The sequence below is a fragment of the Telmatherina bonti genome, assembly GCF_933228915.1.
Source record: "Telmatherina bonti genome assembly, chromosome: 9".
In the NCBI taxonomy this organism is placed as follows: Eukaryota; Metazoa; Chordata; class Actinopteri; order Atheriniformes; family Telmatherinidae; genus Telmatherina; species Telmatherina bonti.
This window is the reverse complement of record NC_136627.1, coordinates 26,718,622-26,736,257: the sequence shown is the minus strand read 5'-3', so window position 1 is coordinate 26,736,257 and position 17,636 is coordinate 26,718,622. Positions and strand designations below refer to the sequence as shown.

Here is a 17,636-nt window from a genome sequence, read left to right as displayed (position 1 = left end):
GGTAGTAAAGCTGTGTAGTTGTGGCCATTTCAACTCTTTGAGCCCAGTGAAACACATGCTGCCACCAAATTGCTGATATCGTCAAAGAAGTGCAGAACAGCTTTAATCAAAATACGAACCCTCAACTAATAGACTGTGCTGGACTTTTTCCTTATTTAAATTCAATTAAAAATTTTTTTTTTTTTTTTTTTAAGTGTTTATAGACGAGTGCATCAATTTTATTTTCTTCCCCGTCAGTCATATGAGAGCTGCAGCGGTTGTCATGGAGTCTGCTAAAGTCCCAAAAACACCAATAACATAAGATTCAACAAACTGTGATTGCTGATAATATATCTTTATTTTTCATTGTCACTAAAATAACTCATTTAACATGTCTTAAACGGAACATCCTCACCTAAATGTCTGGATTTGAAATAGCATCTTTAATGAATAAAACATATTTTCTGTAAAACACCACATTGTTAAAAGTTCCCCGTAAAGAGGAAAGAATTTCTCATTTTCTGAGAAAACCACAATGTCATACAAAATACACTTTTCCACCTAACTGCATGAGCTGATTTGCATTTAAATGTAGCATATTTTGCCATAGTAGCTTTAAAATTAAGATAAATCATAGCACTGTTTTGTTATTTTGAGATTGCATTATACAACGTATGACAAAAGAAAAAGATACGAAAAGTTAGAAACCGTTAGGTTCTCTTCCATTTCACTCCCCAAAAGTGCTTTAATTTTCCAGCATTAAACAATAATTCAGAGCAAGCTTTTCTAACAGGAAAAATATATTAGCTGTATATCAATAGGCTCCATGTACACCACGTTAAGACAATGTGTTTCATCATCAGTGATTCCCCAAAGTGCTTGTGGAAGTCTGAGCAGACTGGAATAGAAAACAAAATGTACAGTACATTGGCCATGTGTTAGCTGTGTGTTATTTATACAAATATAATACATTTAAAATAACAGTTATTTTATACACATTCCTAAACTCCAAAGTCATAATAAAACCAGATCATTTTACCTTGTCATCCATTTTCATGTAGTTGAGACACTGAGCTAAACTTGTCAGCAGTCCTTTTTCCTCAAACATGCTCCTTAGTTACTTTTACGATTCATTTGTTCCCTTTCAGTTTTTCCAGAAGCCCCATGGAAATGTGTAAACTACCAGTGATGTCGACACAAGAATCTAAGCAGTAGCCTCATTTTACACATTCTGTAGCAGCTCCTGAAGGTTAAAACGAATACACTTTCAACACAACAGTCTGTTGGTCTGGCTGAGGATAAAGTGCAGTTCTCCTTTGGCCCCATGTGGAATAAGTTGGATAAAAAGCAGTTGTAGAATCACTCGTACACCCCAGCCTCTGATCTCAGAGCAGCATGATAAAAAGCCTCATGGCCCAGAGCCTTGGACAATAGTCTCTGCCCATGGGGAGACATGCAGCTCTGGCCAGGTAAATATCCTGCCACAGCTTTACTGGATCTTGTGGCTTTAGGTTTTGGTGCTGCATAATACCCCTCCATGTGGTCATATTGTGTGGGTCTGACTTTAGTGCTCTGAGTCCTTCTGTTGGGCTGAGTGGAAAAGGATCCAAGATGTTCAGGATCCAAAGGGGATTTGCTATTATAATGATAGTAGTGGCGATGTTCTCTAGTGCTCTGTGACCGCCCGGGTCTCCTGAGAATGCTGGGTTTCACAGCGCCAGAGTAGCTTTTGACAGCGCTGGTCATCATCAATCGATCCTGGTCATGACCCCGTGTATGGCTTCTGTTATTGTGCTCCATGTTTTTGACGGTGGGGCCGCCTCTTTCAGGGAGGGAGGGGACTTTGCGAAGCAGTGGCTGCTGCGAAGAGCCCTCTCTGATCTGAATCCGTCTTGGTGGACCCAAATCTGCACCAGAGCGGTGAACAGACCACTGTCTGCTGACCATGGGGTCTGCCTGTGGGGATCTTGGTGAGGTTGGGGAAGTAGCCACCAAATTTAGGCTTTCTGTGTTGTCAGTGGAAAGAAGACTAGCATTTCCTGGGTCTGACTTGCTCCTCGTGTGAATGATGTCCCTGTTTCTTGAGTCAGCAGGTGATACTGGACTCTCACAGGGAGACACAGCCTGATATGTGTTTTTATGTCTGGATTTATTTTCCTGTTTAACTGGTTGATATACGACTCTTTCAAAAACCTCTGCGTCCCTGGCCTCATAAACAACAGTGTCTCTGCTCTCTATGTAAAGCTCTCTGTTCACCGGATGGGCACGGTGTGGAGAGTAGTCGTAGTAATCTGATTGTCCGCTGTCTCTGGTGGAATGCACAGTGTAACCCTGACTGTGATGAATACCACTTTGCCGACAAGGATCCATAAAATAGCGGGAGCCATCTACTGGTTTTGCTTCTGAAAAGGGACTATAATTGTATTCTGCATGTGTGTTCTCAAAATGCTTCCTTATAGGATGAAGGCCTGTCTGAATCAGCCTTTGGTAGGGGGCTTCTCGGCTTGTCTTACCCTCAACATAAAACATGGTGTCAGGAGGCAGGACTTCTGTCTCTGCCAATTCATAGTGACTAATCTGAGGGGCGTGGAAAGAGCGAGCCCTTCGAATGGCCGGATGCCCGACTACTCGGTCCTCTGACTTCTGCCATTGCCCTTGTTGCCTGTGCCAGCGGTTGATAAGCTGCTCATCTTTACAGTAATGTCTGTATTGAGGGGACAAAGGGTGCCTTAAACCCATGGAGCTGCAGTGGCTCTCAGAGGACTGTCTGTACAGGCCTTTAGGGCCAGAGAGGTGAAATGGCAGAGCACTGGGCCGAGGGCAGTGAGATGTCGGCATTCGCCTTGCATGAATCGGCTGGTGATGATGATAGTGGTGATGATGATGATGTTGATTACTGTAGACATCCTCAACCATCCCCAGAGGTATGTCCTCTTCAGGGTTATAGTGATGGGCTGAGGAGGTCTGTAATGGACGTGGAAAAACCTCCTCAATGGAGGCAGGCATGGAAGACTCTGCTAGAACAGCACGGAAATTAAAAGCATCTACAGAGTCTGTGTTGGCGTACACAGGAGACGCTAACGGGCTGTGAGCCGAGCAGACAGGCTGAGAGGGTGTCGAAACGCCAACACTCTGATAAGTGTGCTCCTCTTGCTTTACTTCCCTGTGCTCTTTTTCCTCGCTGTGGTCCCTTCGCTCTGCACTGCCCTCATCCAAGCTCCCTGACCCAAGCGGGCTGACATTTGGAGTGAAATTGCACATGCTTTCCTGACCATCAGTGACCTGTAGCCGTTCTGAGCAGAGGTGCGAAGGAAGGAAATGAACAGGATGAGAGCAGCAATGGGTCTCCATGGGGCTGTGCAATGATGTTTCCCAATGAGAACCAGCGGAGAAATGAGGGCTGTGATACTCCTGAGGAGGTACTTTAACATCGAGAGCCGAAGGCCGTAGAGGTCTGTCGTGGCCATGCGGCGCCTCCTGCCTCTGGAGAGCGTGCAGTGGGGTATTGCTTCTTCTTTGGGAGCCACTGCTTGCCTTTTGAGCAGATTCAACCAGAGCCAAAGCCAACTTGCGTGCAGCACTCGTCAGGGGAGGGTGAGGAGGAAGAACAGACACTGAACTCATAAGTCTATCTGTTCCTGGGGAGGGATAAGACAAACAACGCTACAGTATGACAGGACAAACAAAGCTATGGTAAGACATGATGGGACAAGACACAAAAGTTTCATAAGAAACTAAAGTGCATTATACTGTAACTAACTATAGAAAAACAAATCAGGAAATATTGAGTAAAGCTATTGGTAAGTACCACTGACCTGGATCAGGCAGGTTCTGTGCAGATTGACTGAGGTCTGTCGTAGCCGATGCCTGACTCGCCGTGCTCAGTGGGCTGCAGTGCTTAAAGGATGCTCTGGCCTCTTTTCCATCTGCCACTGGAGCTTCACACTTCTCCATTTGGGGAGAGGAAGATGGCACAGAAGGCAGTAAAGCAGATACAGTCTGAACATCTGGCTGCATTTTAAATGATCTCTTCTTCAGTTTGGGAGAAAGCTGCTTCGAGGTCACCTTCTTCCCGCCTTTACCGAGAACTGGGCTGACATCTGGAGAGTGCGAGTGGCTGATGATGTTGTTAGGAGAGGAGATGGGCTCTGACTCACTGGAACACCCTACACTCCTCCTCCACTTACTTCCATCTCTGCCGTGCTGCTGTGCAGGAGTTGCTGACGGTGGGCTGCACTGAAAAGACATGGGGTCAAAGTCTAAAGTAGAGATGCCTGCAGCTGGCGGGAAAAGGTCCAGGTCATCCTCCGGGTGCGGAGGGGAAACACATGCTGCAGGGCGGACTCCATCAGCATCATTATGACTCTCAGTCACTTTGTGGCTCTTGAGGTCATCTTTACTTCTGATGTCGTGTAGGTTGTCTCTACTGACGGCAGAAATGGCCTCACTCGTTGAACGAGGTCTGAGAGGACGGAAACTCAGAGGTTCCCCTGGGATAGGAAGCGAAAGATGCATATTTATATTTTTGTTTAAATTAACTCCTTTGAGTGTTTGTGAGATTTAATGAATCTTAATGACATTTAATAAATAATCACCTTCTAAATTTTGCAAGGAGGTGAGAGATTCTTCACTTTTGGTAGAGCGCAATGTGCCGCTATCGCCTCGTCCACCTGTAAATGTTTAGGCAAATTCTAAAGGATGACTCACCAGCTGTAAAATAGCAGCTTCTCTAAATGTCAAGATACATTGGAATAAATGACACATTCAGGTATGTAAAGAAGCTCTGAAATATAGAGGTAAAAACTCTGGATGTCCTCAGGCTGCATGGTGGCATCGGCGAACTGACCTGGCAGTGCTATGCTCTTTATCTCGTTAGGTTCGCTGGGATGTCGCTTCAGTTTACGTTTGGACACGGAGTGAGACTTGCCCAGGTGAAAAAAGGAAAGCCAGTTTCCCACAGGAGACTTTTTAGCCTTTGTAGGTGGCCGCTTGATGCTGAAACACAAACAAATATGAGATTTCTCTCACTCATGAAGCAATAAACAGCGCAAACATTTTCATAACATTCGCACTTGATTAATGATTTATTCTGTACCGTCAGATAAATTCAAATTAAAATTTATACAATTAAAATGTCTTTCCTCCAAGTAACTATATTATATAAATATGATTATATAATTATTTATAATGCAATTATATTATGAATAATTATTTTCATTAAATAATTATAATATATTATAATTTTTTTTTAAAATAATATAATTATTGTTAATTATAATTAATATAATTATTATAATTACATAATTATATAAGATAAAAGCCAGCGATGTTTGTTTTAATTTTCATTGTACTTATTCTTTGGCATAGTTGATGAATATAAATAAGACCCTCTGACATCACACTAACACTATAAAGTATTTGTAATGAGGAAAATCAATCACAAGTGATTGGTTGGAGTTTGATGTTTTAGAGGATTTATATGGGAGCCAAAATGGATGGCAGTTGTAGCAGTTCAGGAATCTACCTCTCCACTGGGAGCTCGATGACTGTATGGAACTTGCCAAGGAGTGCTTCAGGTCCTTCACCAACCTCGATGTAGTCACTATGGGTGAGGCAGGGCGTTGTAGCCGGAGAACCAAGCTGTGCCTGAGTGCGAGCTTGGGCTTCCTCTAAAGACAGCAACTTTGTGGAAGGGGAGCAGACCATCAGGGACTTCGGTCTGGATAAGGTGTTGTTTCCTTAAATTGAGAAGTGCAAAATGTTAAAATGCACACACCCAGTCATATTTTCTCTATTCACTCTTTAATCCTTACATGGGGGATGACCTACCTGTGCTTTCTCTTATAATAGCATTGAGTTTTGGGCTGAAGAGAGTCTCAGTGTTGTTGAGGATGAATTCCACCACCACTGACTGAATGCGCACTTCCATAAATGCTGCTGTGCCACTAAAACAGGCCGACTCTATCTGTTTGGACCTGAAACAGAGCAGAGCACAGTGCGACCTATTTCACCGATTTGAGCACTGAGACTCGCCCCAGTTCACCACCATTGAAGGGACAAAAAGAAACAGCAACTCCAACGAGGTTTTGACAGTCACCTGAGGAGGTTCGGTGCCCAAACGATAGCAAGGTTTTTTGTGTGCATGCTTGTGATGGAGCTGAAAGTGGCCAAGCGGGAGAGGTGCCTCATGAGGAACTCTAAAGTCCTGAAGAAAACGAACAGACAAAAAAATATGATACATAACTTTCATTCTCATTGTTACCAGCAGATGGCATCATAGCTACCAAATTCCATAACTACTGGAGTAGCAACTGATTTAACATCCAATTCCTCTACTCACACAAGAGCAGCAAATAGCTGAATATGCAAGCTAACAGAAAACCTTATTCAGTAAGAAATCAGGTTGTGCATGAAAGTGTATTTAACAGCATATTAGCTTCACACTGAGCAAGTCCAAAATCAAAGCTCAGCGCATTTATGTCTTTTCACTGTGGTGCACCTGCATCTTTAAATCACATTTCGACTTCAGGCCACCAGGGTGCAGCAGCTCGCTTGAAAGCTGACCTGTAATGTGGAGGAGGAAGCTGCTGGATGACATTGTGGATTTTGACCAGCCTCTCTTCATCTGTGGCTGCAGAAACAGCCTCCTGTGGAGAGACAAAGAACAAAGCACAGATTACTGAGAGGCTGATTATCAAAGCAGAGGGAGTTGCTTTAACATCCCTGCTCTTTTTTCCCTTTTATATTCAGGGCACACAGTTTCAGCTCACTTAAGCTGCATTCAGTCTTAGCGTGACCGTCCCATCGTTCCTAGAAAGCTCGGCATAATGCAATGACCCCATTTTGAGCAGCACTTCAAAATGAGCTGGCATTTTGAAATAGTTTCCTTTTTCTCTCTTGCTGTCACTCAGTTGCAAGAATTACATTCCCCGCAGCTGTTTCTCTTACCCATATGTGACCCCAGCACTATGCTAGCTTCCATTACATATTTATCCCAGCATATTTTACAGCATCAGTGCCAGTGCTTCCTTACTGAGAATCTGTCGTAGAGCTGGTAGGTGAGCAAAGGATTGGGCAGCTCTCTGAAGTACAGCTTGCAGAGGGAGCCCACCGAATGAATATCCTGTCTGAAGACATCTTTGCTCAGGTCTGGAATCTGTTCAGAGTCAAACTCGTGCCTAAATCGAGGCAGAGAGAAAAAGATGAAGAAACAGAACAACGTAGGAGCCATCCTACTGCCCATCTGTCAGCAAAAAAAAAAAGAAAGAAAGATTCCTATTTTCTCATTTTGTATCATAATAACCTGAAATGCAGAACCAATTTCAGCAAAATAAAACAATCAAAATGGTGTTTTTTGCAAAAAATCCATTATATTATTCCAGCTCAGAGTAATAGAACATTATAAAGTCAATCTTGCATTTAAATGCAAAAAAAGTCTTCTGAAAATCATCAAAATGTCAACAGCATTTCATCTACCATATTTTTTCCAATGACAAAAGAACATTTCATGTGGAGAGAGCCAAGTTTTTCAAGTGAAGCCTTTTGATTGGTTGTCAAACCCCATCAGCTCGTGTGTCTCTCTGTTTATGTACTGATGAGAGTTAGTTTCACAAAAGCCTCCTGGCAAGCAGAAAATAGATGAGAAGACCATAACAGCCATCCAAAGTAGCACAGCTTGAAACAAATTGTACTTGATGGATTTTGGGAAAAGCAGCTCGATAACACTTACAGCATCCACAGCTGTTTTTTTTGTTTTGTTTTGTTTTGGGTTTTTTTGGTACACTCTTAAGACATTTTAGACATATTTCAGAATATCAGTGATTATTTTTTATTGCATAAGCTTGGCCCATAAAGCTACAATGAATTCCACAAAATGTTTGCCATTGCAGTTCAACTCTACAACCTGACCTCACTCAGCCTATTTAAAAATATATTTTAAAAGTTTGGAAGGCAGATGATAGATTTGGCAATTGTTCCAGTGTTGATACAAAGCTTTGTTCTGAGACAGGTTAAAATATGGAAGAAACACAAACCTCAGCTTCTGAATGTTGGAGGAGATCCCTGAGAGTCTGTAGATTCCATCCACAACTCCATTCTTCTCAATGAACTCAGTGCAACTCTTAACCACCTGTGGGACTAACAGAGCCAGAAGACAACAACTTGTTTTTATTCAGCTATTTGTTAATATGGAAGATCTTGCGAAAAATTCCTTTGTTGAGATTAGATATTTTAAAATTTACTTTGATTGTCTCTAAAATGTTTTCTTTACCACCAGGCCATCGGCGATCCAGTAGTATACTGTGGGAATGAAGTGAGTAAATAAAAAAAAAAAACTTTTTCTTGTACAGTGCATTGCATCAGCACTTCACCCTTCATCTGTTTTAAATGAACTCTAATTCAAGAGTAGTCTAGATCAGGGGTTCCCAAAGTCGGTCCATGTATTCCTGTTCCAACACACCCAGCTTCCAATAAATGGATCCAAGAGTCAATGAAGTTCTGCACTGTGACTGATTAGTTTGAGTCAGGTGTGTTGGAACAGGGATACCTGGAAAACCTGCAGGATTGTAGCCCTCGAGTACCGGAGATGGGCATGCCTGGTCTAGATGATTGATTTCAAACCCTGGTCCTCAAGGCCTACTTTCCTGCAGGTTTTAGATATTTCCCTTCTGTAACACACCTCATTCAAATTTAATGGCTTTCTGACAAGCTCTGTAATTGACCTATTAATTAAAGTCAGGTGTGTTGCAGCAGGGAAACATCAACACACTGCAGAACAGCGGGCCTTAAGGACTGGAGTGGGGGATCCCTGGTGTAGACCAGTTACTCTTAACAATGAGGCCACCTAAAGTAGTGGTTCCCAATACAGGTCTGGTCACTAAGAATGCATAAAACAAGTATGGTTCCAGCACTGAGTGAAGCGAGGGGTTGACAACTTTTTAGTCTTTGCATGAAGGAAAATAGGTTGGGAACTACTGACCTAAATGGGCACAAAAAAAAGCACAGTTGCAATGTAGCTTCCCATCACTTGGTGGCGGTAATGTGACAGTAAGTGTGTTAAAAAAAACTTAATAACTAGACGAAGAAACCTGCAAACAAAGAAAATGAGCAGAGAATATCTGTCATGTCCAATAACGCTTAATTAAAAAATCCATGAAAAGTTTATTAAATAAGTAAATATTTTGTAAGTAAATGTTTTATATTCAAATATAATAAACTGCAGTTAATATAATCTTAAGTTTTTATTATTCAATTTCCATCTTTTTTTAATCTTTTTTTTTTTTTTAAATCCCACCTTTTTAAAACAAATTTCTATGCTCACCTTATTCTATTGTGTTATTTTTCAGATAACTTTTGTGTTATATTTCACAAAAATTTAGCCATTAAAGCATGGGAGAATCTGATCTAGTTATTGTATAAAAATTAAACTAAAGGTGAAATCAACAAAACCAGTACAGTGTTAATATCTGAATGGCCCACTTTGTACTGGAATGGTTGGACCCAAGAAAATCCCTGATCTATACTACAAGAAGGTGTTTTAGGCAGATTCACTGAGGAGTCAGTGAATCTGAAATGTTAAGAATTTTGGGCTTCATAGCTCTACACACCTGTCAAATAGCAATACTATAGAACTACTATACACTATAAAGAAAAAGGAAAAAAACTTTATGATGTCCTTTAATCACAGTGGAGGATCAAATTTTGCAACCATGTAATCCTACTTAAAGCCTCTACAGGCTCACATCACTGGCACAGTCGCACACAGGGTGGCACACTTTTTCAGCGCTATAAATAAAGGCGCATATGTTTATATTGAGTGAGTCTTTAAACTATAAGTACTTACTAGACTACAGCACCAAATGTACATAAAACATGTATCTTGTTTGTTAAAGCCTGAATTTTGGATCAACATACTTGGAATTTTAGACCACACACACCAACTGATTCAACAAAGAAGCACAAGAGATATTATCGCAGGTAACGAGAGAAAAACGTGACCAAAAAAAAAAATATCAAACGAGTCAACATCAGATTCACTTTTTACTCCTTGGACAGAGCAGAGACAGATGCTGAATTGGTAAATGTTAATAAGTACATCTGCTAAAGTTCAAGTTAGCTCAAAAAACCTTTAAACTCTTCAGACAAAAAAAAAAAAGGGGAAACTCTAAAAGGATCCAAACAGAAGCAAAGATTTACTGGATATTTTACAGCTCAAAGTAAAATATGAACTGCCAGCAGCAAGTATTACACAGTTGAAAGTAAGAAATAACAATATCTAGGAAAGTTTTACCTTCATGTCCTGAATTGTGGAGATGTTCCCCGAGGTCGCAGCCGAACACTCGCTCTCGGAGGATACCGCGTTGCCGGAGTTTCTGTGGTGGTGGCCGAGACTTCATAAACGACCTCAGGAATGTCACAAGTTTTCCATGTTTCTTACACACTGCGATGACAAGATAACGCCTTCAAATCAAACTGCTGGGAGCTGGTTTTAAATAAATCACCAGGACAGACACCATCAAGAGTACCTGGCTTCGGCACCGAGTTTTGAACACTGGGGGGAATCTTGTCATTTATCAGTTCAACACAGTCACAGGGGAAAAAACCAACCTGCAAAATGGATGAAAAGAGATTAATCTGACAAGAAAGGACAAATATAGATGATGATCTGCTCAGCTAAAAGACATATTAAAAGGTCTGAGGAAGGCAACATGAGTTTTTTTGGGGTTTTTTTTGTTTTTTATCTTCCACTTGACTTTAGATTTAGATATTTCACGGCCTACATTGTTACACTCCACAGCAAACAACTTACTTGAAAGCCATGCTTCCCTCTCCACCAGCCTGTGTCTTCTTTAGGAGGCATGTCAATGACTGACACAATGTCCCCCACCTGAATCAGCAAGGGAAAGAAGATCTGATTACAGCTGAGCCAAAGATGACAAGCTTGAGACATTTTGAGACTACTTGAGAAAGAAACAAGAACACAGAGTTATCCAAGGAAGACGGCATGTACAAATGCATCTTATATAACAGCAGTTACCTCAAAGGTTAACTCATCCGTAGCCTGAGCTGTGTAACGTTTGGTAACGTGGGCAGCAGCGATGGCTGGGACATTTATTGAAGCTTCTTCAGACACCAGCAGATGATTCCCTTTGTTGTCGATCTAAAAATAAAAACAACAAAGGCGTGATGGCGCAGCTTTGCTCAGAAAGCAGAGGCTGGGCGTGGGTGCTGGTCACGCTTTATCAAAACCAATGCTGGGAAGTAGCAGCAAGAAATGATATCAGGTGAAGTGATCTTAGTTTTTAGTTTTTTTTCCACTTGAATTCTTATCAAATGCAGTTCTTTTTTGTATTTTTTACAGACTGTGTGACAGTCTGAAATATTTATGAATCACAAATGTGATTTAGAATCCATTCTCATCAAGTTAACAACAACTTTAAATGTGAGCAAAATGTTAGCTCACAGCACATCCCCAGCTTCTGTTGTGTGACTGTGCTTATTAATCAGCTCACATATTTGGGATATGAGGAAATTTTCAGAATATCTACAATATTATTTCTGGATTGTTGTCAACATGCTCTGACGGTGAGAAAAATCAAATGTTACAATGTTCTGTTGCATGCTCGCAATGTACACTACAAGCATATCTCTGTAACAGTTGCTCATCATCATTTTACTAGTTTTAAAAAAATCACTGCAAAAACTGCATTTGCTTTTTGTCATTGGAGCAGAAACTGCAATGGTTTGTCTTCTCTGAAGCTCTGGCAAATAATCCCTGTTGGCTGATGCATTGCTGCCAGTGTGCCTGTGGGGGAATATCAAATTCACAGCTTCTAAAAATAAGTTATACAGCAAATTATAGCAAGATTCACCCAGCGGTGACAGGCTGGTCAGAGCTGTGTGAAGGGTTTTGAAGGTCTAGTGTGGTGTTAAGGGCATAAACCTATCAAGCTGCAAACATTTCTTTAAATATGTATTGTTTGTTCATTGACAAATTACATCCATTTTTACCAGTCGTTTATATTGATTTAAATGAAAAGGATATTTACTGCAGCATTTGTAAAATAGCCTTAATGTTGGAAAATGACTATCAAAGAAAAGCTGATACCTCCATCCATGTTAGAACTGGACCACAATTGATTTTGTTGTCAGCAATGGCAGAGAAGCGGGACAGGTAGGTTGCCAACATTGTGGTTACTGACTGTGGGAAAAAAAATTAAAAATTTTCATTATATGTAATATCAAACACAGCAGGGTAGCTTGATCATCGGATGATATAAAATTGACCTATATCCAATTGCATAATAGGTGTTACTATACAATGCTATGCTATGCTATACTATACTGATATGTAAAGGAAACTTAGATCTACAATACCTCAATGGTGTCCTGCAGTGTGTTGAATCGTGGCAGCTCAGCGAGTTGGGAGTAACGGCGGTCATAGATACACAAGTGCAGGTGTTTGTCCAGCACCCGGAAGTCTTCGTAAGATCTTTTTACAAACCAGTTTCGACCCTGACAAAGAAAATGTGAAAAACTAAGCCTCCTGAGATGTGTTTTGATATGATCAAGCTTGTCTCTTGCATGCTATTATCCACATTGACTGGGACAACTAGGATAACTGAGATAATGGGAAAGTTAATAAGCAGGCATATTTTATGGATTCTTATTTCCTGGAAATCTATAAAAATTTCTTTCTGACTCAACCCTGGTTCTGGGCAGTGTTGCTATGCAGTCAGAGCAGACCAGATCTTTCAAGATGGCCGCCTTTACTTTTTGTTTTTACAGGAAATGTTGGAAGATGCAGAAACACAAAGGAATTCTCTAAGGAGGAAAAAGATGATAAACAAGTCTGATATAAAACAATAATGCAAACATCATGTTACCTGGCACGTGATCTGGACCAGAAAGACCAGTTCCTTGGAGTCCAGACCAGCTTTCAGTCCTTCAGTCTGCCCCTCTGTGAAGGCCAGCTATGAAGGGAAAGAACCAGGAAGGAGAAACAGAGAGGCAACCATTGGTATTCTAAATAATGGATGACAATAATACATAAACCTCTCCGTGTTTTACCATCTATACAAGGAGAAAGTAGTGTCCCGACCCATTTTTTCATTAAATAGTAAAAACCACTTTAACACCGAGCAGTGGAGAGAAACAGGAGTAACAAAGATGGATCTAATGTTCTTTGACCATGGCAGTGCTAACCGTAAAGATTATTTTGCTCTATTTCATCTATCACAAACTTGGATTTCTCTACTTCAGTATTAATCCTGCAGTATGAAATGTATAATACATTAGCTTCTAAGCTGTAAGAGCTTGTGTGTGTGTTTAACACACGTTCCTTCTCCATGTGCCCCATTACAAAACACATCAAAGGTTTGCAGTAGTTTGGGAATTTCTTGACAGACATTACTGGAGAAGTGACTTCAAACACATCCAAACCAAGAGAAGTAATAGTTATTTATAACTGTTAGCAACTCACTCAGAAACACAGTTACACAACAAGCAGCGACCTAGTTGCTGCACAAGAATAATATGGAAAAAACTAGACTGACAAAGAACAGAGAATAAAACAATTGCTCTGGAATGAGTCATGATGGAAGAGCTCCTGCTCCCTGCAAGCATTTGTTTCACAGATCAGTCCAATCCAAACAGCTAAATCAGGCGCTGAAGGAGGTCAAGAGGCCGATGGGATTATATGAAGGAGAATCGTGGACAGACTAATAGAATGAGAAAATAACTTAATGAATATGAAGAAGTCAGCGACCTGAATTCTCATGCTAGCACAGTGAAGATTTAAATGTTTCTTTCAGCTTCTGCACAGAAATTCATTCTCAAACATCTGCAAATCAAACTTAGCCATCTACCCATCCATGTTACCTCCCACTAAGGCGTCTCACATATCCATCTGCAGATGAAGGAAGAGGCTCTCTCTTTGTGTGCAGCCGCAGTCCTGGACCACAGCAAGCTTCTCCAACAAGCCAAATCTTGGCTAAGAGTTTAAATGCTGCTCCTGACTCGCCTGTTTGTTGTCCCCTGCCGCCTCACGCAAAAACACTGATTTATTCACAGGGCTTCGGATCATCACTGTATCACTCCGGTGCTCTATTCAAAGCAGAAAAATATGAGACGAGGATGCATCCCTCTGTGTGTCTTTGCCCCCCTTCCAGCTTCCCTCTTTCGGTCTCTTCCCCCTCCTCCTTCTCCTGTACTCCATCACCCTCCCCCTCCCCCTTCTTAAGCGCTCTCCTTTCTCCAGCGACAAAGGGGGTTTTGCCAGTAAATGGGCTCAGCCAACACACGCAGTTGCACATGCTCATCCATCATACAGAGGTGCAAGATGGATAGACAACCCCTTCGTCATTTCAAAGCAGTTCTCATTCAAGCCCCTTCTCAGGGTGAGACTGGAGCTAATCTTGAGGGGAATCAGTCAAGGCAGGGTGCAGACAGAAGCTGCCTGCTGCCGCTGTGCTTTTCTGCAAGCAGGACACACGAGACCGGATCAGTACAATGTGTGGTTGCAGAGACAGACGTGTGCATGTCAGGAAACATAGAACAAAGAATCATCCCGAAGCTTAAGTCAAAGAGTCAGCACATTGCAAAGCAGCATGTCCTCACTGTTGAAGCAAACACTTCAGATCCATTGTGAAATTTTCACTCTCATCCCTGCAGCTCCACTTTTTGTTTTCTTTTGGAGCTTTTTCAAGGTTATCACCGTCATAGCAACCGCAGCAGGACATTAATCCAACAAACTTAGAGCATTTCAGGATTACCCCCCCCCCCCCTCCAACCATCTGCAATGTGGCTCATTAATGCAGCATGTATAGCATCAACCATATGAAGTGTATTACGCACTACTTTGACTGTTTTGTGTGAAGCTACTCTGGCAGCTTCTAGCTGTGCAGAGACAACTGATGCTCTCTGCTGGTAAGCAAACAAAACTGCACCGAGCTCAACCAGGCAGCTAACAGCCACTTCCACACATGACTGAACCTCTTGGGCCTCACTGCTTCTGCTTATCACTGGTTTCTCTTTAACCTACTAAATGTCCAGTCGCTCAGAATTATTTGTTGGATGTTGAAATCAAAATCACTATAAAATCATTCAACCTTAGTTTACAGCTAAGGTTGAATGAGAGCAAAATGTTCTGCTAATAAATCATCTGGAGAGATCAGATCTAAATGTAGCCTTAATGCGTTTGTGTTCTGAGCAATTTCTTTGCTTTCATATCACCTAAACTAATCCCAGGTGTAATTACGGCTAAATTCTACAACAGATGTTTTCTTTCTCTTGAGGCTGAATGCTACTCTCAGTTTCCGAGAATTAGCTCTCGAATAGGCCATCCAAGCCAAAGAGGTGAAGTGATATCATGAAAGCTCACTGTCCATCGAAGTCCAGCGGGCATGTTGACTCCACTGCCACAGCGAAGTTTAACATTCCTGGCACAACTCACTAAAATGGCCACTGAACTTGAGCCAAAGACACAATTATGAAACATAGTAAATCTCTGCTAAGTATTTTTGGAGCTCACCTGAACGTTGCCAAAATCAGCAGTCTCGTAGTGGAAATGAGCACACTCTGCCAGTCTGGGGAAATGACCTCTGGGGAACGTTAACCTAAAACACACAGAACAGCAACTCATCAGCATTCGAGACACGCTGACACCACCATAAAGAGAGGAGCAAAGTGGAAGAAAGGGAAAGTGGAAGACAGAGATAGGTCTTATGCGCGAGAGAAGTGTTTGACATGCAGCAGGCCGACTCATCTGTCGGTGCGGCAGCCATCCTTTTGTAAGTCCTCATTTCAGTGGCCTGAATAAGAGCCCTGGTTTACAGCCTATAATAGCAGCAACACTGTCACTGAGAGCACCTACTTCTTCATGTTCTTGACCTTCATGCTGGCTGTGCTTACGCAGGAGCGCAAGAGGGGCTCTGCTGGATGTTCTGTGATGTCATCGTTCTTCACCTGCCAAACATAGACAGGAGACATCAATAAGTGTGAGTAAGTCTCAGGACGACTCATGGAGAGCCATGATAAATGCAGTTTAAATGGTCTACATATAAAAGAGCAGTGACATTTGGAGCAAAACTTTGAAGGTGAGCTTTATTTGTAAAATTAGCTTGTTTGTAACATTTGCTTTATGTTTTGTTTTTTTTGTTTTTTTTCATACAGTATAACGGTAAAATAATAACTGGAGCATACATGCTTATAGTCAGGGTGGCACATCACATAGACATCGTATCTTATTGCATCTTGGAATTCTCTTTACAACTACAACACACATGTACACACAAACATGTATTACCTTATAAAGAAGATAAAGATATAAAAAGAACAAATAAAAAAGCATTAACAAACAAAGCCTGAATGTTTTAAAAAAAATGCTCCCACGAAGCTGAAGATATAAATACATAAACACTGAGAAAGCTGCGTATGCAACCCTGGAGACGACATCATCAGTCGATACCATGCTGTAATTACACTTTTACCTCAGCTGTTATCAAACATGTCACCTCACAGCCAGGTGAGGCAGACACTAAAGCAAAGTCACACATGTTCACACTTTTATGATTGCAGAGACTGACTCTGCACATGTGACTGTGGTGACATCATGTTAAATGACATCATGGTGTGAATCACCTAAGAAACCAGAGCCACCTCACGGGGGAAGACAGCCTGTCTCTTAGAGTTTATATATTTTCTTGTGTTGCTGATGAGGCAGTCATATCTGTGCTTGTGTTTGTATGTGTGTGTGTGTGTGTGTGTGTGTGTATACCATGGCAGTGGATGTCTCATGTGGTTGATTCTCGTCTTGAGAATTACTGCTGGAAGCTTGAGGTAAGGCATTGTCTTTGTCCAGGTCAGGAGATGGTAGCACATCACTGCAGAAAGACAAAGGCCAGGAATTTGACAAACATGATGTAGTCTACTGACACGTTGTTCAGTCTGATAGTTCTAAGATGTGTAGTTTATCAAAAAATACACCAGAGGGAGCAAGTGAGGAGGAATTCATCATGTGGCTTCAGTTTAAATCATGACACTGCACCAGCATGGCCCAGAAAACATGCTGTACTATTGTAATTTCTTAATCATTAATGTCATCAATAAAGCAAAGAAAATGCTCATTTCTATTAGTCAGCTCCAGGTAGGAAGAACTGTCAAATCACCAGTAAAAGAAAATCAAATATTTCAGTTGGGTCAGAAAAAAAGCTTGTTTGTGTGCACTCAAAGCTTGTCTATTCAGTGAGCCATAAAGGCAATCCACCCACAGGGGAGTGTTTCACTAAAGCTTCGCTTGAAATGTGGCATAATGTGTTGGAGTGGAGGGTGAGGTCCATTCGGACAAACTTTTATGAGCAACAAAGAAAGGAAGAAACAAGGCTTAGATACAGTGATTCAGCCTCACACACAGACACCAGTCCTAACGTAATTCCTGTGATCCACTATGACACAACAAATGACATGAACATAAAATGTAAATCTGTGTGGAGGATAGTGACATCTGGCAAGTTTTTTTTCTCTGTCTCAGTCTGATAACCAGGTCACTTTTGGCCTTAACCCTGCACAGTCTGTGCTTTAATTGCAGACACACATGTAAATGACCACAAAAAAGCACATAGATCGAATCCACACACACACACAGACACATTTTTCTTGGT

At 41.4% G+C, this 17,636-nt stretch overlaps 1 protein-coding gene across 1 annotated transcript; it reads right to left on the bottom strand.

Annotated features, from left to right (window-relative positions):
- Positions 1-384: 384 nt before the first annotated feature.
- arhgap32a (Rho GTPase activating protein 32a) lies at positions 385-15,909 on the bottom strand. The gene is made up of 19 exons (XM_079247041.1): positions 15,851-15,909; positions 15,509-15,593; positions 12,864-12,950; positions 12,355-12,492; positions 12,086-12,178; positions 11,015-11,137; positions 10,787-10,864; positions 10,503-10,584; positions 10,268-10,417; positions 8,013-8,115; positions 7,013-7,157; positions 6,544-6,626; positions 6,077-6,184; positions 5,809-5,954; positions 5,504-5,717; positions 4,826-4,974; positions 4,575-4,649; positions 3,795-4,469; positions 385-3,617 (listed from the first exon to the last, which is right to left on the bottom strand). The coding sequence occupies exons 1-19, from the start codon at positions 15,871-15,873 to the stop codon at positions 1,339-1,341; spliced, it is 4,836 nt and encodes a 1,611-aa protein (XP_079103167.1). The 5' UTR covers positions 15,874-15,909; the 3' UTR covers positions 385-1,338.
- Positions 15,910-17,636: the final 1,727 nt, after the last annotated feature.

Bases quoted from the DNA above. Each gene is read 5' to 3' on its own strand.
- arhgap32a (XM_079247041.1), bottom strand. From the start codon at position 15,873: ATGAAGGTCAAGAACATGAAGAA. The intron at 7,158-8,012 runs GTTTGTGTTTCT...GCCTCGATTTAG, and splicing joins TCCAACATTCAGAAGCTGAG to GCACGAGTTTGACTCTGAAC. The intron at 5,718-5,808 runs GTAGGTCATCCC...TCTCAATTTAAG, and splicing joins TATTATAAGAGAAAGCACAG to GAAACAACACCTTATCCAGA.